Source organism: Rattus norvegicus, chromosome 10 (genome assembly GCF_036323735.1).
Source record: "Rattus norvegicus strain BN/NHsdMcwi chromosome 10, GRCr8, whole genome shotgun sequence".
Taxonomy (NCBI): Eukaryota; Metazoa; Chordata; class Mammalia; order Rodentia; family Muridae; genus Rattus; species Rattus norvegicus.
Window position 1 is genome coordinate 15,536,340 of NC_086028.1, and position 26,065 is coordinate 15,562,404.

The following is a 26,065-nucleotide window of genomic DNA, read 5'->3' on the forward strand; positions in this document are numbered from 1 at the left end:
TAGCTCAGTGGTAGAGCACTTGCCTAGGAAGCCCAAGGCCCTGGGTTCGGTTCCCAGCTCCGAAAAAAAGAACCAAAAAAAAAAATTTTAAGACTCACACTTTTGTCTTTTGTGTGTAAATGTTTTGGCTTCATGTATGTATGTGTATAACATGTATGCTTGGTTTTTTTTTTTTGTTTTTTTTTTTAAGATTTATTCATTTATTATATATAAGTACACTGTAGCTGTCTTCAGATACACCAGAAGAGGGCATCGGATCTCTTTACAGATGGTTGTGAGCCACCATGTGGTTGCTGGGAATTGAACTCAGGACCTCTGGAAGAGCAGTCAGTGTTCTTAACTGCTGAGCCATCTCTCCAGCCCACATGTATGCTTGTTGGTTCACCCAGAGCTGGGTTTGTGGGTGGTTATAATTCCCCACATGAGTGTTGGGAATTGAGCCCAGACTTCTGTAACAGCAACAAGTGCTCCTAACCGCTGAGCCACTGCTCCAGCTTGAGGCAGCTACTTCTATGTTTGTTTTGTTTTTTGAGACAGGGTTTTTCTATGTAGCCCTGGCTGTCCTGGAACTCACTCTGTTGACAGGCTGGCCTCGAACTCTCAGAGATCTGCTTGCTTCCTCTATGCTGGGATTAAAGGTATGTATGACCACCCCTATTTGAGGCAGCTTTTTAAAAAGCCAACCCATGGTGGGGTTTTTTGTAGATTTCATTTCTTGTCTCATATAGTTTTTGTTTATACATTTTTTATCTTACTGGTCTTTTGCTTGTATATTATAGTTTTTGATTTTGTGTTTTTAAGGGGTGTGTGTGTGTGTGTGTGTGTGTGTGTGTGTGTGTGTTTCTTGGGCTTTGTCATATTTTTATTTTTTAATTTGTTTTTCTAGAACAAGAGGGAGAAAAAGACAGCATGAAGCTGAGTGGGTAGGGAGGTGGAGAGAATCTGGAAGGAGACAGGGAAGGAGAAACCAGAATCAGAAAATACTGTATGAAATCAACTAAAAAATAAAAATGTCAACAGGCAATGGTGTCATATCTTTTTAATCCCAGCACTCAGGAGGCAGAGGCAGGAGGATCTCTGAGTCCCAGGTTAGCCTGGTCTACATAGTGAGTTTTAGGATAGCCACAGCTATATAAAGAAACATTGTCTCCAAAAACAAAAAAAAAATAACAACAAAAAACCCAGGACCAACAAGATGGCTTTTAATCCCACACTGGAGAGGCAGACCGGCAGGTCTCTGAGCTCCAGGGGCAGACAGGACTACAGAGTAAGGCACTGTCTCAAAACAAAGCAAAATCCCAGATGGTCCATCCCCTAAAGCACTTCCCATCAACCAAGACTGCTTACTGGAGTGTGATCCCCAGGACCCAAATGGTGGAAGAAGAGAAAGGCCTCTGCGAAGCTGTGACCTCCACAACTGTGCTGTAGAATGTGTACTCTGCCCCTCTATTGATGTAGTAATTTTCTGAGGTGGTGGTTCCAGACTGGGTTTCTCTATGTAGTCTCGGCTGTCCCAGAACTCACTCTACAGATCTGGCTGGCCTCAAACCCATGGAGAGCCTCTGTCTCCCGAGTGCTGGAATTAAAGGTTCGACACCACTGCCTGGAAGATGTAGTAATTTTTTTTTTTTAAGCCAACCTACTAGGTACATATGCTAGGTCTTCACTGCTCCCCCGGCCATGTACACCCTAGGTTTCCCCCATAGCTCGGACACTTGTAATAACAAGTGTAACAAGTTCTCAGAGCAGTTACCACCTTTCCTTCTGGGAAAAGCCTGAGGGATAGAGCCTACCCATTTCATGGAGTTCTTGTGATGCTGAGGGTGGTATCCCTGGAAGCAGACCAAGGACAGCACCATCCTTGGAGTTTAGGCAGTTCTCAGGACAGAGTTAACTCTACCAACAACACAAGAGCAAAGAGGCAAATGTCAGCATCTCTGTCTGTCCCACAGATCCTGGAGGCTGTACGACATACTCTCAACTCATTTCTAAAGTAGTAGTCCCTTCTGCACTGCTGGGGAGTAACTGAAGAAGCCCAGTCACAAAGAGGGGGACATGGCTACATGTGTACTTTTACTTACTTCAAAGTAGCAAAGGTCAGGAGATCCCATCACCAAGCACTGCAAAACAGTACTCAGGCTCCTTCCTCTGTGGGATGTAGGCCACAAACATGAAGCCCCAGATTGCTCACTAATAGTCTACTAGAGGTAAACCAGCCACAAAGATAAGAACCAGAGACTGGGGCACTGTGAGGACAGGTGCCCAGCTCAATCCTGCCCTGTGCCAGGTCCTGAGACTCAGGTCTTCTGCCAGCTGCTACTGTGCCAAGGGCCCTGTACAGGTGCAAGTGAGCTAAATAGGAAATCTGTTTTCCCGAGACCCCACCACTGCAGCTCATAACACACATTACAAACCCAGCACACAGCATCATCACTGGGCTAAATCTACCAGCCACTTAGGACCTGGCTCTGCCCAGAAGCTAACAACTCTGTATTATCAACTTCTAAATTATCACTAAAGTAAAGATGAACTCACATTAAAGTCAAGGTGCCTTAAAAACCCTGCCGATATGTCCTTACATCCACTAGTGACCAGATCATCCACATCACAAGAGACAGATGCGATCTTTTCAGGCTGCTAAGTATGGCTGACCTGCCCCACAGTTCCCAGAGTCCAGGCTATGGTTCCTCCTTCCACAAGCCTTTCTGTTCCCAGAAACAGAATTCAGGCACAGTGCATTCTCAGATCTCTTCTTACCCTCGGGTGATGGCCAAGCTCCTTCACAGGCCTGTTTCTGAGGGCAGGCTCTGGGAAGGGCGTGTTGCTGGAGATGATCTCCTCATCACGCGCTCCTGCTCACCAAGTCACTGGCATCTCCTCACTGACTGTCACCTTCCTGTTTGTCAGCCACGCTGGTGTTCCTGTAAAATCTATGTGCCCATCCGAAGGAACATCGCCACCTCAGAGAAAGTTTAACCTGCTCCCAGACACGCTCTATTAAGCCTGCTGCTGCTGGCCAGGTCGGGAGAGGCAAAGTCCAGGAAGAGTCCTTGCTGGTCTTAACAAACAGGCAGGGCACAAAACACGGCAACTTTGTTGTACACTTTAACCTTCCTGATAACAGTTCGGACAAAGCCACATTCACATCATCTCATTAACGTGGTCTCTTTTCCAGCTCCCAGTAGTGGGAGAGGAGGGAGGCACACAGAAAGCACAGGCAGGACAGTTCTGGAACACCCTTATCATTCTGGTCCTGCCTGTTCTCTGGGTGACTTCCCCACTGCCCTTCCAGCAATCCTGATAAGTGGGTTCTACCCACTACGGCCTAACCTCCCCCTGCCAGCTCAGCCTTCTTCTCATGATCACTCCTACAAACCTAGCTCCCCAAGCCTTCCCCACCTCCCTTGGGACTATCAGCAACATTCTCCTGTTTCAAAGTAAAAGGCCAACTAGTCCCCAGGACTAGGTACTAGGACCCAGGTTACCTACAGGAGGCCCTAGCAGAGGGTCCAAGTAATGACTGGAGTACTCCTGCCTGCATACGCTCCAGCACACTAATGTCTACCTAAGTCACAGGCGTAAAGCCTGCATGCGCTCAAGCCCACCAACGCCTACCCGGATCACAGACTTAACAGGAACTATTTCCAGTCAAACAGTAAAATGCTGATCCTCTCTAAGTACCAGTGAAGACCCAAAGCCAATCTGGATTTGATACATAGGTTCTCTACTTTAAAAAATGCCGGAGCCAGGCGGTGGTGGCATTAGTCCCAGCACTTGGAAGGCAGAGGCAGGCAGATTTCTGAATTTGAGGCCACCCTGGTCTACATTTCTGGATTCCAAGACAGTCAGGGCTCCAATCAGTCAGAAAAATCCTGTCTCAGAAAAACTAAAAAAAAAAAAAAAAATGGTCGGAAGCCAGGATCTCAGTACTTGGGGAGCAAAGGTGGGCAGGATCTCTGTGAGTTCAGGGCCACTCTGGTCTACACAGCAAGTTCAAGGACAGTGGGGGCTATGTGTCAGAAAACAAACAAACTAACATCTTTTTGATTCCTTTTGCTTGTCTGTTTGTTGTTTGTTGAGACAGGGTCTTAATATGTAGCTCTGGCTGTCCTGGAACTCACTGCCTTCAAAATTGTATAGATCTGCTTGACTCTTGCCTCCCAAGTGCTGGGAAAAAGAACGAGCCACCATGTCTGGTGACGTTTTCTGTTAAAGATATGGTATTACATTATAGTCCAGGCTGGTCTATACATCTCAAGATATAGGCAAAGACTGACTGAATTTCTGATCCTCCTGGCTCTACCTCCCAAGCACTAGAAGGCAGCTGTATCACTATGCCTAGCTGTTTCGTTTTAAAGAACAATCTCTTTGAAAGTTCAGAGCATGGGGGTTGGGGATTTAGCTCAGCGGTAGAGCACTTGCCTAGCAAGCGCAAGGCCCTGGGTTCGGTCCCCAGCTCCGGAAAAAAAAAAAAAAAAAAAAAAAAAAAGTTCAGAGAATATCTATTTCTAGAAACTGCACCTGCAAACCTGAAAAGCAAGTCGAAAAGCAAGTCACTAAAGAAACATGCGCACCACTGAGAAGAGCAGCTCTGAGGGGCATCCCAAGAGTGGAGCTCCAAGAAACTCAGCAAAAGCAGAAAGACAGCTCTGAAACTCCAGGGGCAGCCGGGGGCCTGTGGGCATGGCAGAGCACAGGGGACTTCCTGAATGGGAAACTATACTCTGTGACTCTGTCGCAGAGACACGGCTCCACATGCACACCATAAATGTTGGTTAGCAAGGAAGTATCAGCCGTGCCCTGCTGCACTGATGGGAACGCTATGGTAAGGCATCATGTGATATCTGACATCACATGAATATCTTCTGCAGGACTTGATCCATGTGCTTAGAACTCAAGCCTTCAAAAAAAAAAAAATGAAAACTTTCAATTTTTTTTTTTTTTTTTGGTTCTTTTTTTCGGAGCTGGGGACCGAACCCAGGGCCTTGCGCTTCCTAGGCAAGCGCTCCACCACTGAGCTAACCCCAACCCCTCAATTTTTTTAGGAGTAAACAAAAACTTAGAAATGTTTCTTGCATCTAAAATAGAAGTCAAGATTGCTGAGAGAGACGGCTCAGTGGTTAAGGGTGCTTACTGCTCTTCCACAGAAGCCAGTGTCAACTCTCAGCACCCACACGGCATGGTTCACAACTGCCTGTACTTCAGCTCCAGGGGAGCAGAAGCCTCCGGCCTCCACAGCACCCACACTCATATGCACATATGCACACATAGACTCACAGAATTAAAAATAAGCCTTTAAAAGAGAAACTAGGATTAGGACTAAAAAAAACCCTCATTAGTCCTCAAAAGGAAGCTACTTAGACATTACAGGGTCCAGCCCCTTGTGTGACCAACGGACAAGGTTCTGACAACTTACTACAAGAGCCCTAGATCTCACCAGCCTGTAGCACTCAGGCATTTGAAAGCTGGCAGGTGCCACGTCTACCAGCACACCAAGGGCTCAGGTTGTAATTTCATGTTTTCAAGATTGGTCTTACTGCATTGCCAGGCCTGCCGGGAACTCCTGGACCCAAGAGCCCAAGGTCTCTAAGCCACCTTGAGCACCAGGACACCACCTCCATGTATTTTGTGAAGAAAGCCCTGTAGGTCAGCCACATGACCCCAGACTCAGCTCTCTCCATTCTGCTAGGCAGTTACAGTAGTCTGCCTTCTTTGGCGATGACTTCGTCCCCAATTAGGAGACAAGGAACCCACAGTTGCAGGACACATCACACAGCAGAACCCTGGTTTTCCCTGGAAGTAGACAGTGAAGGATACAGGGCAGGAGGCAGGTTAGTCAGGGTTCCCAAACACAGACAATTACTGTAAAGTTCACCAGGAGAACTTTCACTCTGCTCTGCCTGGTAGAAGGTGACACAGCAAGGACACCACAGAACCTAACGGCCCACAACCTTTATTCCACAGCAGGCCCACGGGATGACTTTTGAACATGTAGAACTTGAGCCCACCAGGCCAGTGGGAATAGTTGGTGGTTTCTGCCACAGCCCAGATCCCCCAGAGCCCACCTACCATGTGCAGAGAGCACAGTGCTCTAAGGCAGCTGTGGCAGTTCAGGGAGCAGCAGCTGCCACACAGAGGAGGGAGAAGAGGGGCTCATGTGAGGAGAGCACTTGCCTCATAGGTGACAAAGTCGTCAAACTCATCAGCACAGGCAGGAGGCTCTTCATCTTGGACAGGCTCCACACTGTACAGCTGGCCATCAGGATCTGTGGAGAGAAGACCCGGCCTCAGCAGGCCACTCGGTGCTGTCTAGAAGGTCCAAGGTAAAGGTGGGAGTGTGCAGCTAGGACTCCTAAGGGAGGCTGCTTCTAGGGCTGAGAGGCCACGATGTGCGTGGAGGAGTGTCATTGCTGTAGAAGGGAGTGAGGGTTCCCCAAGCGGAGATCCCAGGGGGAGAAAGCATGGGTGAAACACAAGAACCATATCACCCAGGTAGACAGCAGTGCTGGCCAGGGCTCTGAGACGCTGTTATGCTCATTTAAAAAAACAAAAACAAAACAACAACAAAACTTTTTTTTTTTAAAGAATCAAACAACACTGTAAAGTAAAAGTGCAAGATACCAAATTCTGCAAAGCATATAGTCATGAGTCTCAGGAAGGGACTCAATACAAACTGGACCCAACACTACCAACATGGCTGTCTGGAGAAACTCTGAGCAATGCAGTGCCCGGGTGTGACACTCACCAGCTTTATGTACCTCTGGTTATGAGAGGATGTGGGTTTGGACCAGTGAGAAGTTCAGTGGACAAAGGTGCTTGCCACCACTTCTAACTGAATTTAATCCCTAGACCCCACATCATCAAAGTACAAGACCAAGTCCCAAATGTTGCTCTCTGACTTCCACACACATGCCCTGACACTTAAGTCTGCACATGCCGATTCCCAATAAATAGGAAAGGGAAAATATTTTAGAATATGAGGTTTGTTTTAAGAATTTTAAATTGTTCTTTATTTGTGAGACAGGGTCTCACTAAGTAGCCCTAGCTGTCCTGGAACTCACTGTGGCCTGGTACTCAAGAGATTCATCCACCTACCTCTGCCTCCTGATTGCTGGGATTGAGGGTGTAGGACAGCATACCCTGACCTTCTTCTAACGTGTGTGTGTGTGTGTGTGTGTGTGTGTGTGTGTGTGTGTGTACACATGTGCACGTGCACGCACCAACACCCACAGAGGCCGGAAGAGGTGATTAGATTCCCCCTCAGGTAAGAGTTCTAGGCAGTTATGTGTTGCTTGAAATGGGTGCTAGGAGCGGAACTGGAGCCTCTGGAGGAACAGCAAGTGCTCTTACCAGCTGAGCCGCCTCTCCAGCCCCCATTGGCTGTTGTTATTGTTTTGTTGTTTGTTTGTCTTCAAGGCAGAGTCTTACTATGTAGCCCAGGCTGGCCTAGAAGTTGCTATGTAGACCAGGCTGGCTTTGAACTTACAGAGATCTGCTTGCCTCAGCCTCCAGAGGGCTTTGATGAAGGGTGTGCTCCAGAAAGCTTTTTTATTTTAATTTTTTAATAAGGTAAATTTTAAAAGATTTATTCCTTTTTATGATTTTAATTTAATGGGCGTTTGCCTACATGCGTGTATGCAAACATCATATGTATCCTTGGTGCTTTCCGAAGCCAGGACGGCATCAGATTCCCTGGAACTGGAGTTACAGACAGCTGTGAGCTTCCACATAGGTACCGGGAATCGAATCCTGACCCTCTGCAAGAGCAGCTAGTCTCTTAGCTGTTAAGACATCTCTCCAGCACCTAAGAAATTAAATTTTAAAGAAGCACCAACTTCCTCACTCAACGTCAGAGACATTTTCTAACTGCTTCAACTCCAGAATGCCTGCATCTCCCTCTGTGGGAAGAGGTGGCAACACTCATGGTCTCCAAGACGCTCAGAGGCACTGTGCAGTGCAAGGGGGACAGAAGGACACGGATGCCAATGTCCCGCTACTATGTAATGTCTTACATGGATTGCACTGACTACAGCTTGGTTACTGAGTCAATGCCTGTCACACAGTCACTCTTACATCAGCACTTGTTCAAAAAGCCCAGACAGCACGGGGGATACAGGTGTTTGCTGTGCAGCACGGGGAGTTGAGCTTATATAGATTTCCAGACCCTACACAAAACCAGGCATGGTTTTATCTGCAACCCCAGCTCTCTAATGATAGGATACAGGATGGAGAAGGAGAACCCTACAAGGCTTGTAGGCCAACTCACCTAGTGCACACAGCAGCAGAACAAAACAGAACCCTGTCTCAGACAAGGTAGAAAGTAAGAACTGGCCCCTGAGGTTGTCCTCTGGCTTTCAGACACCCACCCACACATACATAAACACTCACACATAAAGTTTTAAAGATAGTAATTTAAAAAATCATAGTCCCTTTTTCCCCCCTTTTCTTTTTGAAGCAAAGTCTCCTGAAAACCAGGCTGGCTTAAATCAGCCATGCAACCTCCTATGTCCATCCTCAAGAACTTAAATTACAGGCATGAACCATACCTAGTTTATACAGCCATCTACCAAGGGCCAAGTGACACAGCAACCTTCCCTAGAGTCTCCTGGAAGAACTGCTTAGGAAAGGTCACCACTGGCTTCCTCTCAGTGAGACACAAAAGACCAGAGAAGCTTTGAGCTTTCATCTACACCAAGGAAGAAAAATACAATCATAAACCCAATAAGCTCTGAAGTTGGCCACTAACAGACCTGGGTAACTGAGGGCAGGACACGCTGGAGAAGCAGCGGTGAGTGCCCATGGACCCGCATTACAAAGTGCAGACACAGTGCACATGTGAGAGCAGTACCCAAGGATGTTCATGCTGTCAAACACTGCCCTCCAAGCCTAACAGTCCTAATCTTAATCACAACAGCTATGGTTACTCTCACCAGACCCTAAGATTGGGCCTGCTGCCTGCCCCTCATAGGAGATGGGAAGGTCCTTTGTCCCTCACCTGAGATTCTAGCCACATCAGTGTATACAGTGACTACACATTGTTCTCTTCTATGGCTTTTAAGAATTGCTAGGGATGATCACCCACAATTCCCTCTTCTTTGTCTCTCCTCCAGCTGAGCAAGATGCCCAAAGGAAAGAAGGCCAAGGAAGAAGGTGGCCCCAGCCCCCACCATCATCAAGAAACAGGAGCTAAAAAGGTGGTCAATACTTTGTTTGGAAAAAAAGCCCAAGAACTTTAACATCCTGCCCAAAAGAGATCTCACACACTTCGTCAAATGGCCCCATACATCAGGCTGCAGTGGCAAAGAGCCATCCTCTATAAGGGGCTCAAAGTACCTCCGGCCATTAACCAGTTCACCCAGGCCCTGGACAGACAAACAACAACTCGGCTGCTTAAGCTCGCCCACAGGTACAGGCCAGAGACAAAGCAGGAGAAGAAGCAAAGGCTGTTGGCCCATGCTGAGAAGAAAGCTGCTGGCAAAGGGGACGTCCCAACTAAGAGACCATCTGCAGCAGGGTCAACACGGTCACAGGTGGTGGTGACTGCCCATGATGTAGACCCCATTGAGCTGGTGGTTTTCCTGCCTGCCCTGTGTCGTAGGATGGGGTGCCCTACTGCATCATTAAGGGAAAGGCCAGGCTGGGGCGCCTGGTCCACAGGAAGACGTGCACCACTGTTGCCTTCACACAGCTCAACTCGGAAGACAAGGGTGCTCTGGCTAGGCTGGTGGAAGCTATTAGGACCAATTATAATGACAGATATGACAAGATCCGCTGCCACTGGGGAGGTAACGTCCTGGGTCCTAAGTCTGTGGCTCGCATAGCCAAGCTGGAAAAGGCAAAGGCTAAAGAACTCGCCATTAAACTGGGTTAAATGTACACTTAAGTTTTCTGTACATAAATATAATTACAAAATTATCTTAAAAAAAAAAAAAGAACTGTTAGGGCTAGGCATGGTAGTACATATCTATAGTCCTAGGACTCAGGAGTCAGATGTAGGTGAATTTCTGTGATCCTACTCTGTAGTCAGTTCCAGGTCAGCCAGGGAGACATAAAAAGACCCTCCCTGCCTTTAAAAAAGTAATAAAAATTGTGCATTTGGGGACACATAAAAAGACTGCCTCAAAAAAAAATTGTGGGTTTGGGTTCTAGGGAGATGGCTCAGCAGTTAAGAGCCATTAGCTGTACTTCCAGAGGAACTGTGTTCAATTCCCAGCATCCATACTGTATCTCACAATCATCTGTAACTCTTGTCCCAGGGGATCTGATGCCCTCTTCTGGCCTTCATAGACACCGGGTTTATATGTGGCACAGACAGACAGATAGATAGACACAGACACAGACACAGACACAGACAGACAGACAGACAGACAGACAGACACACACACACACACACACACACACACACACACACACTTACACTTTCATAAGAACCGTGAGTCTTGGGGTTGGGGATTTATCTCAGTGGTAGAGCGCTTGCCTAGCAAGCGCAAGACCCTGGGTTCGGTCCACAGCTCCGAAAAAAAGAAAAAAGAAAAGAAAAAAAAAAAAAAAAAGAACTGTGAGTCTTCTTCATGGCTGAGCATGTGGACAGCAGGACCGTGGAAAAGCGAAGAAGCCTCCAGCACAGCTTCATGCATGCAGGTTATCAGGCACATCTGGTCTCTGCCACCTCAAATTGTGGTCCCTGCGTTATCTGGTCCAGGAGAGCGCCAACAAAGTCACATATGCCACTGTTTGTAACACAGGTGGCTGATGCCACAGACAGACCTTTCCAATCAGGAGGAAAGGACCCATTATCCCAGACAGTCAGAGTGAAAGGCTGGGACATTTCAAGCAGGTTTTCCCACTGCCATGTTAACAAGTTTGCTTTAGCCTCTAAAGCTGAAATTAGGAACCTAAAATTTAAAAAACCCAGCAAGCATGGTGGTAGATCCGTGAATGTGTCTGCAGCCGACGGTGTGCAATTCATCTAAGAGCACCAACCCATATGGCATCCACAGAGGAAAATGTGAATGTGGCTGGCACTTTTATAGTCTTTAGGGCTGGAGAGATGGCTCAGTGGTTAAGAGCACTGACTGTTTTCCCAGAGGTCCTGAGTTCAATTCCCAGCAACCACATGGTGGCTCACAGCCATCTGTAATGGGATCTGATGCCCTCTTCTGATGTGTCTAAAGACACTGACAGTGTAGTCATATACATGAAATAAATAAATAAATCTTTAAAAAAAATTAGGGTGGCACATCCCTTTAATCCCAGCACTTGGGAGGCAGAAGCAGGATGATCTCTGGTTTGAGGTCAGCCTGGTCTATAGAATGAGTTCCAAGACAGCCAGGGCTACACAGAGAAACCATCTTGAAAATAAAAGAAAAAATTTAAAAATGGTTTTGCCTCTTTTTTTAAAAATTTTTTTTTATTAAAAAATGTGTCTGTGGGTGGGGATGTGCAGAGACACACAGGTGCCTGTGGTGTTAGGGCCCCCCTGTGTGAAATTATGTTGATATCCTTCCTCACCTACCTAAGACATTCTTTGATTGGCTTTAATTTAAAAAAAAAAAAAAATCTGGGACTGGGGATTTAGCTCAGTGGTAGAGCGCTTACCTAGGAAGCGCAAGGCCCTGGGTTCGGTCCCCAGCTCCGAAAAAAAGAACCAAAAAAAAAAAAAAAAATCTGAATGCCAATTAGTTGGGCAGGAAGTGGAAGATGGGACTTCTTAGGAGGCAGAAAAGAACTCTGGGAAGAAGGAGAAAGCCTTTCTCCAGGAGACATGAGGAGAGACAGACTTTAGCCACATGGCTGGATGGGGCTCGGTGTTTGGAGTACCTTAGATGAGCTAGTTGAAAGCTCGCCTGGCTAATGCCTAAGGTTTTGAAATAGTAAAAGGTCTCTGTGCAGTTATTTGGGGAAAAGTTGGTTAAGGAATAATTGCTGCTGTATTAATTACCAGCATTAATTAATATATACAGAACATAATAATCCTGATACCCAACGTGGGGCAACTGGAACCAATGCTTACAGCCAGAAAAAGCCCAGGGGACGAGGTGGGGGGGTGGGGGCCAGGGCAGCCAGACAAGAGGCAAACGAAAGCAGACCAAAGTCTAGGGGGAAATAGCAAGCACAACATGGTCAAAAGCACACCAGAGAGACCTAGGCCTGAAGTCACAGCCTGAAGCAGCACAGAAGCAGAAACATGGTGGATTGGAAAGGCCTGGCCAGGTCCTGCAGAAGGCTGAGCCACTGGAGAAACCTTTGGGACTGTGCTAGGGGGCAAAGCTCACCATCATAGACAAGGGCTGACTTGAGACGCCTGCAAACACAGAAGTTCAAAAGGAACATTTCCCCGGAGCAACAACAGACCTAAAAGGATCCAGGCTTCTGAACTGGTAAGGCATTAAGTTTACAACTGGTAAATTGAAGTCCTTAAGGAGAGATTCAGAAGTTAAAGGGGAAAATATTTTCCACATTAAAAGAACATGGAACAGTACGCAGAAGTCGCTTGGGTCTTGAACAGTTTTGCTTTAACTGTTGTCATCACGGAACTAGTTATAACATGTTCACTAATGATCACTGTTTTCTGTGTCCTCTCTAAGGAAGTTTAGAATAAAGCAGACCTAGGTAAGGGGTGGGGAGCCGAGTGATGAAATGTTAAATTACAAGCAATAAAAATAGAGGAAGGAAAAAGGCTCTTCCTGATAGAAAAAGGGAAACCGATGGCAATTGGAGCTCTGGCTTCCGACAGCTCTTTCTGCTAAGGGCCGGCCAGTGCAATGCAGCGACACCCACATTCCAAGAACTAACAGACAAGGGCTCACTGCTACAGCATGCGATAATGCATTGGCCCCAAAGTGTACAACTGTCTTGTTCCTTTGCTTGATTTTTGTTTGAATGTTCTGTTTTTTTTTTTAAAGATTTATTTATTTATTATATATAAGTACACTGTAGCTGTCTTCAGACACACCAGAAGAGGGCATCAGATCTCTTTACAGATGGTTGTGAGCCACCATGTGGTTGCTGGGAATTGAACTCAGGACCTCTGGAAGAGCAGTCGGGTGCTCTTAACCGCTGAGCCATCTCTCCAGCCCCGAATGTTCTGTTTTTACCCAATAGCAGAAAATACAAAGTTTTTTTTTTATTATTTTTAAAAATATTAAGTAAATTCAGAACGTCTCTCCAGTTCAAATGTGTTGTTTTCTAAATTAAAGAGTTAACAATGATTTGGAATTGTGGTGAAATGTTTGAGCGGGGCAGTGGAGGCAGAGACAGGCAGATCTCTGTATTCTAGACCAGTGTGGTCTACACTGTGAAGTCAGGGACGGGACACCCTGCCTATAAGATAAAGTCACTTGTAAACACCCAAGATGACATTTTTTTTTTTTTGCTTAAAAGTACTATTTTTGCTTAGTAATAAATAATATGTCCTTAATGAGATAAAATATAAATATACATCTATATTTATATAAAGAGAAAGGGGAATAGAGGTGCATTTATCCACATAATTATAATTTCACTGTGGGGTCTGGAAGAGGCACTGGAGCCCTTGGGCTACAGTTAGAGTCATAAACTGCCTGGCATGGATGCAGAGATCCAAACTTGAGTCATCTCTCCAGCCCCTTCTTTATATATTTTAAAATTACTTATTTTTATTTTTTGTGTATGAATGTCTGCCTGCATGTATGTCGGCATGCATCACTTGCGTGCCCAGAGCCCACAGAGGCCAGGAAAGGATGTTAGATCCTCGGGGTCTGGAGTTACAGATGCTCATGAGTTGACAAGTGGTTGCTGGGAACTACAGCTCTGCTAGAAGAGTAGGCAGTGCTCCTGACTGCTGAGCATCTATCTCTCTGTCCCTCTTTTTACCTTGAGACAGGGTCTCACTAAGTTGCCCAGGCAGGCCTTAGACTTGAGATCTTCCTGCCTAAGTCTCTTTATGTGGAATTTTGTTTTGTTTTGCTTTGAGACAGGTTATCACTATGTAGCCCTGGCTGCCCTAGAACTTGTTATATAGACCAGGCTGGCCTTGAACTCACAGAGATCCACCTGTCTGTGCCTCCAAGTGGTGGGATTGAAGGTGTGCGCACCACCACAGCTAGCTGTTAAGTGGAAACTTAATGTGCGTTTATTTTGTCCTTCCAGAGGTGGGGGCACAAGAACCAGAGCCATGGCCTATTTGTAACAGTTCCCTGTCTCATTCTATTCCTGGAACAGTGCCTGTGGCTGTGACAGCAGGCGTCTTGCGCTCCCTGCAAACTGGGTCAATATACTGTGTGGTTTACTATGCTGCTCCCCGTGTAGAACAAGGCTGACACAGCTGCATCAGAACATCGCACTAAGTCCTAAGGAGAGCTTCACTGGAAATGCATGACTCCCCTCTTCTACCTGCCATAAAATGATTCGAAATCATCTCTGACTTCACCTCTCATTTAGTCTCTCACTGTGCCTCCCTAATCGCATGTAAATGAAACCCCAAAAGTACAGAAACAGAAAAGAAATCCACGGCCCTAATCAGATACACCGGGCAGTTCCCCCAGTGTCCTGGCAGAATGGCTGAGGCAGGGGGCTGTTCCACTGAGCATTCTTCATGGCCTAGGCTGGGGCAGAATCATAAAGCTTGTTCTGTCACAGAAAAGGCCAAATCCTCCCACTGTACCACTGGACAGATGATATCTCCATTGCTCATCCCTCCACCTCTGACTCCAGCTTCTCTACAGCCCCAAACATACCACGCACAGCCCTCCACAAGACACCCCCTGCCTGGTGTCACCCCCATAGTTCCCATCTCCCACCCACCTTATCATCTGTCTGTTTCCCACTAGAAAGCCAGCACCAAAGGCAAAGGAATCTGTTGTAGTCTCCAAATACTTCTCATAGGTTCACCTCATTTAACCTCATCTCTGCCGCTCCCCACAGCGCAGCTCCGTAAGGACCCCACTAAGAAGGTCCAGACCCCAGGTCCAGGGTCTGCTCTGTACGAGCTGAACTCAAAGCGACGTCTCCCTGAGGTGGTATCAGGCTGAGACCTTGCATCATCTGAAGTACCTCTAACAACCAGCTAGGAGAATAATATTCCTAATTAAATCATCGTGAAAATATTAATGAAAAAGAATTCAAAAATGATGAAATTAAAAACGAACCCCAGGTCAGGCATGGTGGTGTACGCCATTAATCCCAGCTTGTGGATGTGGGACACAGAGACAAGGAGATCTCAGAGTTCAAGGCCAGCCTAGTCTACAGAGCAAGTTCCAGGGCAGCCAGGGCTAAACAGAGAAACACTACCTCAAAATAAAATAAACCAGTTCTACATGCTGACACTCACATCTATTCGCTACTTCAGAGGCTTTATTACTCCCTACAACTGTACTAGCTCTATCGGCCACTCTACAAAGACAGGTGTGGACCCACCTCTTGGAGGCTGAAGTAAATCGCTTTGAGTTCATAGCCCCCATGGGCTACACAGTGGATAACCATGCTAGCTAGCCAAGGCTGCACAGGAAGTCCCTGTTTCAAACAAAGCAGCCTAGCTGTGAGTAGTAATGCTCACCTAGCTCTAGCCCTTGGCAGAGAGAGAGAGAAAGATTGAAAGTGCAGGGCCATGCTTAGCTAAACAGTCAATCTGGGCTGCCCGGATTGGTCTCAAAACCCAGCCAACCTGGGGCGGGGCCTGGTGCTGCCCACATTTAATTCTGGCACTCAGGAAGCAGAGGCGGGCGGATCTCCGTGAATTCAACATCTACAAAAACCACAACAAGAGCCAAACAAATGAAAAGAAAAGAAAACCAATAATAAAATAGAACCCCAGGAAAACAGACACGAACAGCAGCAGCAGGGTGGACAGGGCTTGGTGTAAGCGGCCAGGATGGCTCCTCACAGAGGAAGGCAGGAGAAGAGAGTGGCTGTGAAGAGGCAGAAGTTGGCAGATTCACTGAGACCAGTACGTCCCTTTCTCAGGCAGAGGCCAAGCAGCCCCTCCCCTGTGGAAAGGACAAAGGGCACTAGAGAGGCTATAGGATCAGCCCACGAAGGCAAGGGGACAATAAGTTCATGGCTGAGTCCCACCTGGCACACTGAAGTAGAACTTGGGTGACAAGACATCTCAGACAACTGCTTGCTGTCACCAGAAATGAAAAACATCTACCTGCTCCTTCAGTTATTAAACCAAGACCCAGGCCACTCAGAAGACAGCCATGGTCACCAGCTAGCAAGCTCTCCTACACACAGGTAGACTCTGACCCTGAGGAGCTCAGAAGTCCAGAATATGGGGGCAGGGACCTTCCAAGGCAAGATGCAACGACAGCCCGGAGCAGAGAGTTCACCGTTTCACATTAGCTGGGGCCCAGCAGAATGCATAACTAGCAGCCATGGAGACATCACCTCACACAGAATCTCTATAGATTCTTCCTACCTACCCCAGCTCCTGCTGCCATTCCTCCCAGCCTGACTAGGTCTGTGCCATCAACTACTCTAGTCTGAGTATGCCAATGAACTCTCCCTGGTTCACTCCAAGGGTACTAAGAGTACGCTGGGGCTAGAGAGTAGAAACAAACCTCCCTCCTACCTGTGGACAGGACCCAGGAACACTGCTTAGATGGTGCAAAGCCAACTTCACTGCCTGTCATACACAGAGCAGGTAATCAGCCCAGTGTTCTGTACCTCTGTGTTTCCAAAGGAAAACAGGATATCATCTATGATATCTATAACAAGACAGAAGTCACAACGACGAAGAAGTACCCATTTTGAACAAAGCATTCAGAATGACAGCTGCTTTATGTTTCATGTGAAAGGCTGCCGGTGACAGAGAGTCTAGCCATGCTGGCCTGTAAGCCTGCTATCTCGTGTCCCACCACATCTCCAAGCATATATCCCGTGAGGTTCCAAGGATGGAGGTCGAGTAGATCTTTGAAGCAGAGTCACACACTGTAACCCATTATGAAGAACTCACTATACAAATCAGGGTAACCTCAAGCTCTTGGCAATCCTCCTGCCTCAGCCTCCCAAATACTCAGATACACGCAGTTGCTACCATTCTAGGTTTAATGCCAAGATTTTAAAATATACTTAACCATCAAGATATCCTTTAAATCACTGATGGGTAGAGAATAGCGAATGGACTCCAGGGGCCTAAGGTCCTCTTCTGGCGTCCACGGGTACCTGAAACCACAGGCACGCACTCATATAGACATAAATATATACAACCGGAGAAAACTTAAAAAAGTCTAGGGGCTGGAGAGATTGCTCAGCGGTTAGAGCACTGACTGCTCTTCCAGAGGTCCTGAGTTCAATTCCCAGCAACCACATGGTGGCTCACAACCATCTGTAATGGGATCCGATGCCCTCTTCTGGTGTGTCTGAGGATAGCTACAGTGTACTTGCATAGGTTAAAAAAAAAAATTCTAACTGCTTGCAATCTATCAACTCCAAGTCAGGCTAACAGTCGGCCACAGGGCTCGGGCTGCCAACAATGAGTCTGGGGACTGTGCAGTTCTCCTGGCCGTTCTCTACCTCGTCCCTCAGGAAACTTGCCCCATTCCCTCCTGAAGCCCTTGCTCAGCTCTGCCCACTCACTTGTCCACCTGTCTGCACTGGGAAAGTCACTGGCCATCACTGTGGCCCTTCCTCCCGGTCCAGTTCCCTCTCCCCCCCTCACATAGGCTCTCTGCTCCCCAATCCACCATGTTTCCCTTCTCTTTCCTGCTCCTCCCTAGGCAAGGCTGGCCTGCACGGTAGCCTCAGCTCCTGTCTTCTGCCTAGACAACAGAGGTGCATCATCCATCTGTCTTCTTGTCACCATGCACTGGTCTCACTTTGACGCTGGCTCACAATATTAGCCCCAGAGGCTGGTGGCCACAACAGGCTTATGGGGTAAGAAACCGCCAAACAGTAACACACGTGACAAAACACAGCAACTTCTTTAGAACTATGAGAGAACTCCAGATTCTAGAAACTCAGTCCTAAGTGGCATTGTCAGTAGTAATCTGTGGTGTGACAGGTAAGCCATGCTGAGACCTGAAGTCCATGGGCATCCTCAAAGCCCATCTCACCTGGCAAGACTTGATGTGTGTGAGAAGGCGAAAGCCTGCAGCTAACACTCCATCACCACCAACCCCAGCTCCATGGTATCAGATCTGATAAAAAAGGACAGTACATAGGCTAACTGGTGACTGTCCACTGGCATATCCACTGTGAAGACGCTAAATTTACACTCAGCATAGGGCCAACCACCAGAGCTTAGGCACACGTGCAACCACACAAGCTTGTACACAGACCTTCTTCAAAACTCTACTCAAACATCCCCAAAGTGAGATGAACATCACAATAGGTCACCATTCCACAGTCTGAAAACAGTCACAGCCACATGCAAACCGCATGGTGGATCCAAGAGGCATGCTAAAGGAAAGGAGTCAGATACACACACACATACACACACACACACACACACACACACACACACACACACAAGACACATTTACATGAAAACTGAGGAATTAATTTACAGTGAAGCAGTGAAGCCCAGGGTTGATAAAAAAAAAAAAAAAAAAAAAAGAGGTAGGAGGGACTTGACATGACAGTCTCATTGGAGATTTAAGAATCAAGCTCAGAAATCTGTCACATCTCAAAATGCCACACATAAGATTTGTACATTTCACAATAGCTACATTTTGCTTTAAAAAAGAAAAAGCCTCTGAACAAATGTTGAACTCTTCAGACTGCATACCAGAGTCTTAGTGCCTGAGTGTAGTGAGGTGACTGCATTCCACAGAAAAAGGACTGTAGACAGTGGATGGAGCACACACAGCAAGCTGTTCTCACACAGAATGGGTGGGGAATATAGAATAACCGTATGCTTTTTTCCTGTTTTAGTTTGTCCTCTGAAAGGCTGGGGAAGGGAAGTAGCTTTCCACATTGCAAACAAGCAGTTGAGAGGCTTTCAATCATGGAGCTGGGGTTTCTAGAACAGGGAAGGGGAGAACAGTGAACACCAGATGCTTTGGGAATCCAAGATATAATGGGCTGAGCTGGGTATTATGGTGCATGGATTTACTCCCAGCGCTTGAGAAGCAGAGGCAGGAGGATCTCTGTGAATTCGAACCACCCAGGGCTATATAGTGGCTGGGGAAGAATGTTAGTTACAGAACACTGAGGAGAAAGGAGAGGTGGTAGGGCTCAGGGAGGAGCCCACTGACCTACCTCCATTTCTGATGGCCACGATCCCTTGGTAGAAGTCTTCAAAGCTGATCACTCCAAGCCCACTAGGGTCCAGGTATTGAGTTAAGTCCTTCACCTGCAAAGGTCAAAGGAAAATGTGTTACCACAGCCTTCATGGCTGGCAGGGGCACACTGGGCATTGGCCCTGTTACCATCTACAAGGCAGCAGCTTGCTCACACAGTGAGCACAGAGCTAAAAGCCACTGATACCTCTGACCAAGGAAGCACAGGCACCCTGGAGGCATCTGCCAGAACCACTGAGTGTTCTTAACCTCAGAACGAACAGCCTGGTTCTAAGATGACAGCTGAGCTGCCCTGGTGGGAAAATCGGGAGTTGGAAGTTTTCGGGACAGTTCTAGCATGTTCTACTGAAATGAGCTTTCTAAGCGAGGGCAGTGCCTCGGTGGAAAATAACTGAGGCAGAGGACCCTTGCTATCACTCTCTTAAAAGGCAGAAAGGTAACACACATGTATGCTACAATGGACACAGCTTTTTAGAAAGCAACAAAATTACACTGTCAAGGGTAAGTTAAATCTCATCAAAATGTAAAACTTTGGGGTTGGGGATTTGGCTCAGTGTTAGAGCGCTTGCCTAGGAAGCGCAAGGCCCTGGGTTCGGTTCCCAGCTCTGAAAAAAAGAACCAAAAAAAAAAAAAAAGTAAAACTTTGTCAAGCCAGATGTGTTGATGATAGCACTCCAGAGGCTACTGTAAAAAGACTACCTAAAGCCAAGGCCCGCCTGGGCTACACAATGAGTTTAAGGCCAGCCTAGACTACAAAAAGACCCAACTCAAAGGCAGGGGAGGGCCAAAACCAAAAAGTACTTGCTTCAAAAGACAACATTAATAAAATCAAAAGACATGGCAAAGGATAGATGAACGTATTTGCCAATCATGTATGAATGAGTCAAAAATACAGAAAAAGCAAAACGCACAAATAGTGAGATCTTGACTACAAAGAGGTAGAAAGATGACTTCGTTGTTAATGTGCTTGCCAGACAAGCATGAGGACCTGAGCTGCACCCCTAGCTCCCAGCACCCGGACACAAAGCAGGGCACAGCAGTGCGCACCTGCAATCCCAGTACTGGGAAAGCAGGACCAGGACCCCTGGGGCTCACTGGCTGGTCAGTCGAGCCAAATTGATGGGCTCCAGGTTCAGTAAGACCCTGTCCCAGGCAGGCAGTGGTGGGGCCAGGGAATGGCTCCCCAGGCAACTGGTGGCTGTGCCAGCGTGAGGACCTGACTTTAAATCCCTAGCATCTGTGTAAACAGCTGGAGATGACAGCACACACCCATCACCCCAGCACTGTGGACGAGCAGACACAGACCACTGGCTGCCAGCCTAACTCCAGCTTCAGGGAGAGACTCTGTCTCAAGGGAGTAAGATGAAGAGTAATAGAGCAGGACACCGGACACCTGAAGCTCTCCCCTGGCCTCCATGTGCATGTATATACACAACAGCACACACACAGGCATACATACATATCAGAGAGGGGAGGGAGGAGTGAGGAAGAGAGTGATTGACCTCTGGCCTCTATATACATGTGCACAAATAAATTTTAGGTGTACTAATAATGCACACCTATAGTCTCAGCTATTGGCAAGTTGAGGTGGGAAAACTGCTTGAGCCCAGGAGTTGTTTTTTGGGTTTTTTTTTTTTTTTTTTTTTTTTTTGTTATTTTTCAAGATAGGGTTTCTCTATGTGACCCTGGCTGAGATGGACTCACGCTGTAGTTGGCCTCCAACTTACAGTTCTGCCTGCCTCTGCCTCCACCCAGTGAGCCCAGTTCTCAATCAGGCTAGACAAGACAGTGAAAATGCACACATGCACATACACATGTGACACACGCACACACACATACACACACACAGATGGGCCATGGTGGCACAAGAATCCCAGCCCTTAGAAATGGCTCAGCGGTTAAGAGCACTGACTGCTCTTCCAGAGGTCCTGAGTTCAAGTCCCAGCAACCACATGGTGGCTCACAACCATCTGTAATGGGATCTGATGCCCTCTTCTGGTGTATCTGAAGACAGCTATGGTGTACTCATAAAAGAATAAATAAATTTAAAAAAAAAGACTTTAAAAAAAAAAAAAAAAAAAAGAATCCCAGCCCTTGGAAGGCAGAGGTAAGCAGAACTCTGAGTCCTAGGCCAGTCTAGGCTACAGATTGAGTTTCAGGAGACCCAGAGCTATACAGAAACCATGTCTCTAAAAAAGAAAAAGAAGGAGGAGGAGGAGGAAAGAAAGGAACAAAGAAGGCACACCTGTGCCTCTGTGTGTATAAGCCTGACAAGCACATAAAAGATGCTGTGTTCTGGGGTTGGGGATTTAGCTCAGTGGTAGAGCGCTTGCCTATCAGGCGCAAGGCCCTGGGTTCGGTCCCCAGCTCCGAAAAATAGAAAAGAAAAAAAAAAAAAAAAAAGATGCTGTGTTCTTATTCTTACAGTTCCATGAGTGATGCAATCAAAAAATGCAAGATGGTACCCTCAGAAATGACTGCACCTGAAGAAATGCAGAGCGCTGAGATCTGACAGAGCAGCGAGGCATTTTCAGGAATGTGGAAGTGTAAAAACTACACCACAGCGACGGCTGCACAAGTCCTAAAACCTCCTGGAAACTTCGACGGCACGTGACAAAGGTAACTCCCTAGTATACTAATAACATTCCAACGCTCTGAAAAAGAACAAAGAGCTAAAAAAGAATCAGGAGAAAAAGGCAAACACACCAGCAAGATGTATAAAAACGCTTGTCACCCAACATGACAGCCTGAGTTCGATCTCCACAGACAGACAGAACCAACCCCCTCAAGCTGTTTTCACCGCCACACACGTTGTGGCACACACCTGCCTGGGCACACGTGGGCCTACATACACACACGTAAACTCATGCGCAGACACAATATATAACATTTTTTTAAACTTTAAGATAAATCTTGGGGCTGGGGATTTAGCTCAGTGGTAGAGAGCTTACCTAGGAAGCGCAAGGCCCTGGGTTCGGTCCCCAGCTCCGGAAAAAAAAAAAAAAAAAAAGAACCAAAGATAAATCTTGAAGTGAAGCAAACAAGATCCAACAGAAGCCCCAGAGAAGAAAGTTAAAGCAAAGACACAGAACAAATACTGACAATAAAACTCAAGAAAAACTCCCTACAATTAAAAAAAGACCAGCACTCATGAGACAGAGACAGGTGGATCCCTGAGAGTTCAAGGCCAGCCTGGTCTACAGAGTGAGTTCCAGGACAGCCAGAGCTACACAGAGAGACCCTGTCTCAAAAACCAAACAAGAGACAATCAGGACTAAAGAGATGGTCAGCGGGCTGGAGAGATGGCTCAGAGGTTAAGAGCGCTGACTGCTCTTCCAGAGGTCCTGAGTTCAAATCCCAGCAACCACATGGTGGCTCACAACCATCTGGAATGAAATCTGATGCCCTCTTCTGGTGTGTCTGAAGACAGCGACAGTGTACTCACATACATAAAATAAATCTTTAAAAGAAAAAAAAATCTTAATTAAAAAAAAAAAAAGAGATGGTCAGCATACTGCTCTGGTAGAAGACCCAGACTCGGTTCCCAGCACCCACATCAGGTAGATCACGATCACTTCTAACTCAGTCCCAGGGGATCTGATGCCATTTTCTGTCCTCTAAGGAACACCTATCACACAGCTCTGCCTGCCTCTACCTCCAAAGTGCTAGGATTAAAGACATGTGCCACCAAGGCCCAGTGAGCCCAGTTTTCAATCAGGCTAGACAAGACAGTGAAAACGTATGCATGTGGCGCGCGCGCACGCACACACACACACACACACACACACACACACACACACACACACACACACACAAATACATAATCTTAAAAGTGAAATCATTTTTGAAATTTATGCATTGAAAGTACATTAAGTACCTAAATACATCAAAGACCCACTCCAAACCTTTAATCTGTGAAGGTTTTGAACTTCAAAGGGAGAAAAACTCATTTGAACAGCTACAAAGAAATCAAGTGACTCCATGAGAGAAAGGTAGGCTACCTACACTTTTGAGAGCAACACCAATGACAGGCACTCTAAGCCACCATTCCAAGTGCTGCTAAAAACTATAATCCTTTGCAAAGGGATTAAAAACCAGGCAGTGGGGGTTGGGTCTTTAGCTCAGCGGTAGAGCGCTTGCCTAGCGAGGGCAAGGCCCTGGGTTCGGTCCCCAGCTCCGGAAAAAAAGAAAAAAAAAAAAAAAAAAAAAACCAGGCAGGTGCATACCTTTAATCCCAGGTAGAGGCACGCAGGGATCTCTGAGTTTGAGGCCAGCCTAGTCTACACAGTGAGTTCCAGGACAGCCAGGAGGCAAAGCCAGGTGAATTTCTGTGAGTATGAGGCCAGCCTGCTCTACTGAGCCAATTCCAGGCCAGTCAGACTATTACACAGAAAAACCCTGTCTTTTTTTTTTTTAAAGATTTATTTATTTATTATATATAAGTACACTGTAGCTGTCATCAGATACACCAGAAGAGGGCATCAGATCTCTTTACAAATGGTTGTAAGCCAGCATGTGGTTGCTGGGAATTGAACTCAGGACCTCTGGAAGAGCAGTCGGGGCTCTTAACCGCTGAGCCATCTCTCCAGCCCGAAACCCTGTCTTAAAAAGGACAAAGAAGGCAGTCACATCTGACCTTTGAACTTGCCCACCCTTTCCTTTTCCTCTTCCAGGGATGGTGCTTAGAGGCACTGAGGACAGTCCAGCGTTTGACATACCGTCGTAGGCTTTCCTCCAATACAGCCTCTAACAAAACTAGGCTGTCTCGAACCCTGGCAACAGGATTGTTTACCTTTACACCAAGAAGGGTGGGAAAGCACCTAAATCCGTGTGTGGCGGATGCCCAGGCAGACTGCGAAGTCGTGCTGTGAGACCTAAAGTCCTTATGAGATTGTCTAAGGCAAAGAAGCACGTCAGGGCCTATGGTGGTCCCATGTGTGCCAAGTGTGTCCATGACAGGATCAAGCGGGCTTTCCTTACTGAGGAGCAGAAAATCATTGTCAAAGTGTTGAAGGCACAAGCACAGAGTCAGAAAGCAAAATAAACGTGCAACTTTTTTAATTAATAAAAGTCAAGACTTGGGGGGAAAAGGACAAAGAAAGAATCAGAAGATGATTAAAATCACCATGTACCACGGACTGGGTAATCTACAGGAACAGATGCCTAGCTCTCAGACTCTAGATGGGAGCCCCGAGATGGCAGTGCCAGCATCAAGTGTCTGGTGACAGCTATCCTCTCCATAGGCCAGAGTAGAGGGACAACTCGGCGCGACCTTCCACGAGGGCTATGTCTACCTCAGCACCATGGAGGGCACAATCCTGAATTTGAATTTGTAGTGAAAGTATGAATTCAGAATTTTTTTTTAAAAGCTGGGCTTAGGCCTGTAAGCACAACTATAGCAGAGCCAAGGGCCAGAAGACCACACATTAAGGCCAGACTGGATGACAGTCAGTTCAAGGCCAGCCTGAGCACTTACCACTAAGGCCCTGTGTAGAAACAGGAAGATGTGCTAGTGAAACAGCTTGGAGATGAAGGCTCTCCCACAAAGGTCTGACAACAGGAGTTTGACCCTTAGAGCAAGGTGGCAGACGCAGTCAACTTCCGAGTGTTGTCCTGTAACCACCACACACACACCATGACACATGGATATTTGAGAATGCACACATTCACACATGCATGCATACTTGGGGGACATACACTAAATAGATTTAATTTTAAAAATAGCCTGGGAGTGTGGTCCAGTGACAGAGTATCTGCCGAGCATGCTCAAGGTCCTGAGCATTAGAAAAACAGAACAAAACAGAGTTAATGAAACAAACAAACAAAAGAAAAAAGTAAAAGTAAAATCAAAAGTAGAACAACCAATTGTGGAGGTGGAAAGAGAATGTCTGAAATCCCAACACTCGGAGGACCAGGAGTTCAAAGTTATCCTCTGCTGCAGAGTAAGTCAATCTGGGTTATGTGACTGTTTGAGAAGGAAGGGAAATGGAAAGGAGAGAGGAGAAGAGAGGAGGGGAGAGGAGGGGAGAGGAGGGAAGAGGAGAGGAGAGGAGGGAAGAGGAGAGGAGAGGAGGGGAGGGGAGAAGAGAGGAGAGGAGAGGAGAGGAGTGGAGGGGAGAGGGGGGAGGGGAGGGGTAGAAAGGAGGACAGGGGAGGGGAGGAATGGAAAGGAGGAGAGGGGAGGAGAAGGGAGAGAAGGGAGGGGAAGGGAGGGGAAGGAAGGGGAGGGAAAGAACTATGGCTAAGTTTTGTAGCTGCAGTCATGGTTTGGAGTTCCTTCAAGAGCATGGTGTGAGAACAACTGACCTCAAAGCATTGGGAGTCCGGAAGGAAAGTTCCCCAGCTGAGGAGTTTCTGAGAGAAGCAGGATCTACGGTGTGATCCTGGAAATACAGCAGCTGAGTGTGGACCGCAGCGATGCATCTGAGAACAGAGCAGCTACCCAAAACCGCTGTGGCACATCCACAGCACTCAGTAGTTAATGTGGAGAGGCTTCCTGACAGAACCTTTCAGAACAAGAGTTCAGACAAGAGTGACAATCACAACAACAAACACATCAGATATGCTTGGGCATAATTAGGAGAGATGAGCCAGCCAATTTACGATGCGAAAGCCAGTTAAACAACAGGATCCAGCAGCCTGCCCGTCCTGAGCACACAGCACAGCACCACCAGTCAGCAGGTGGCGCTCTCCTGACCCTAATGACACCACCTCTAAACAAATAGTCCAGAGCTGAGACCCAGAGCCAGGCACTGTAGCCAAGCAAGAGGAAACAAAGAGGGCAAAAGAGCGCCCGTCCCCATCCAAGGGACGTAGATTCAGGCCTTGAGAAGTTTGACAGAGTC

At 47.0% G+C, this 26,065-nt stretch overlaps 1 protein-coding gene, 1 long non-coding RNA gene and 1 pseudogene across 6 annotated transcripts in view; 2 read left to right on the forward strand and 1 right to left on the reverse strand.

Annotated features, from left to right (window-relative positions):
* Rab11fip3 (RAB11 family interacting protein 3) overlaps positions 1-26,065 on the reverse strand; it is an 84,023-nt gene that overhangs the window by 29,189 nt on the left and 28,769 nt on the right. For 4 of the 5 annotated variants that reach the window (NM_001427085.1, XM_006246071.4, XM_002727755.6 and 1 more), the window contains exons 2-3: positions 19,180-19,273; positions 6,175-6,266 (exon numbers count right to left, since the gene is read on the reverse strand). In NM_001427085.1, coding sequence (NP_001414014.1) covers positions 6,175-6,266; positions 19,180-19,273 — 186 coding nt within the window. Of the gene's footprint in view, positions 1-2,757; positions 2,856-6,174; positions 6,267-19,179; positions 19,274-26,065 lie in introns of those variants that run through there. The other variant, XM_063268945.1, reaches the window with a different exon arrangement.
* Positions 12,070-16,831, forward strand: LOC134480764 (uncharacterized). The gene is made up of 2 exons (XR_010055542.1): positions 12,070-12,380; positions 14,203-16,831. It is a non-coding gene; the product is annotated as an uncharacterized LOC134480764 (long non-coding RNA).
* Positions 20,396-24,336, forward strand: LOC108352171 (60S ribosomal protein L34 pseudogene; annotated as a pseudogene).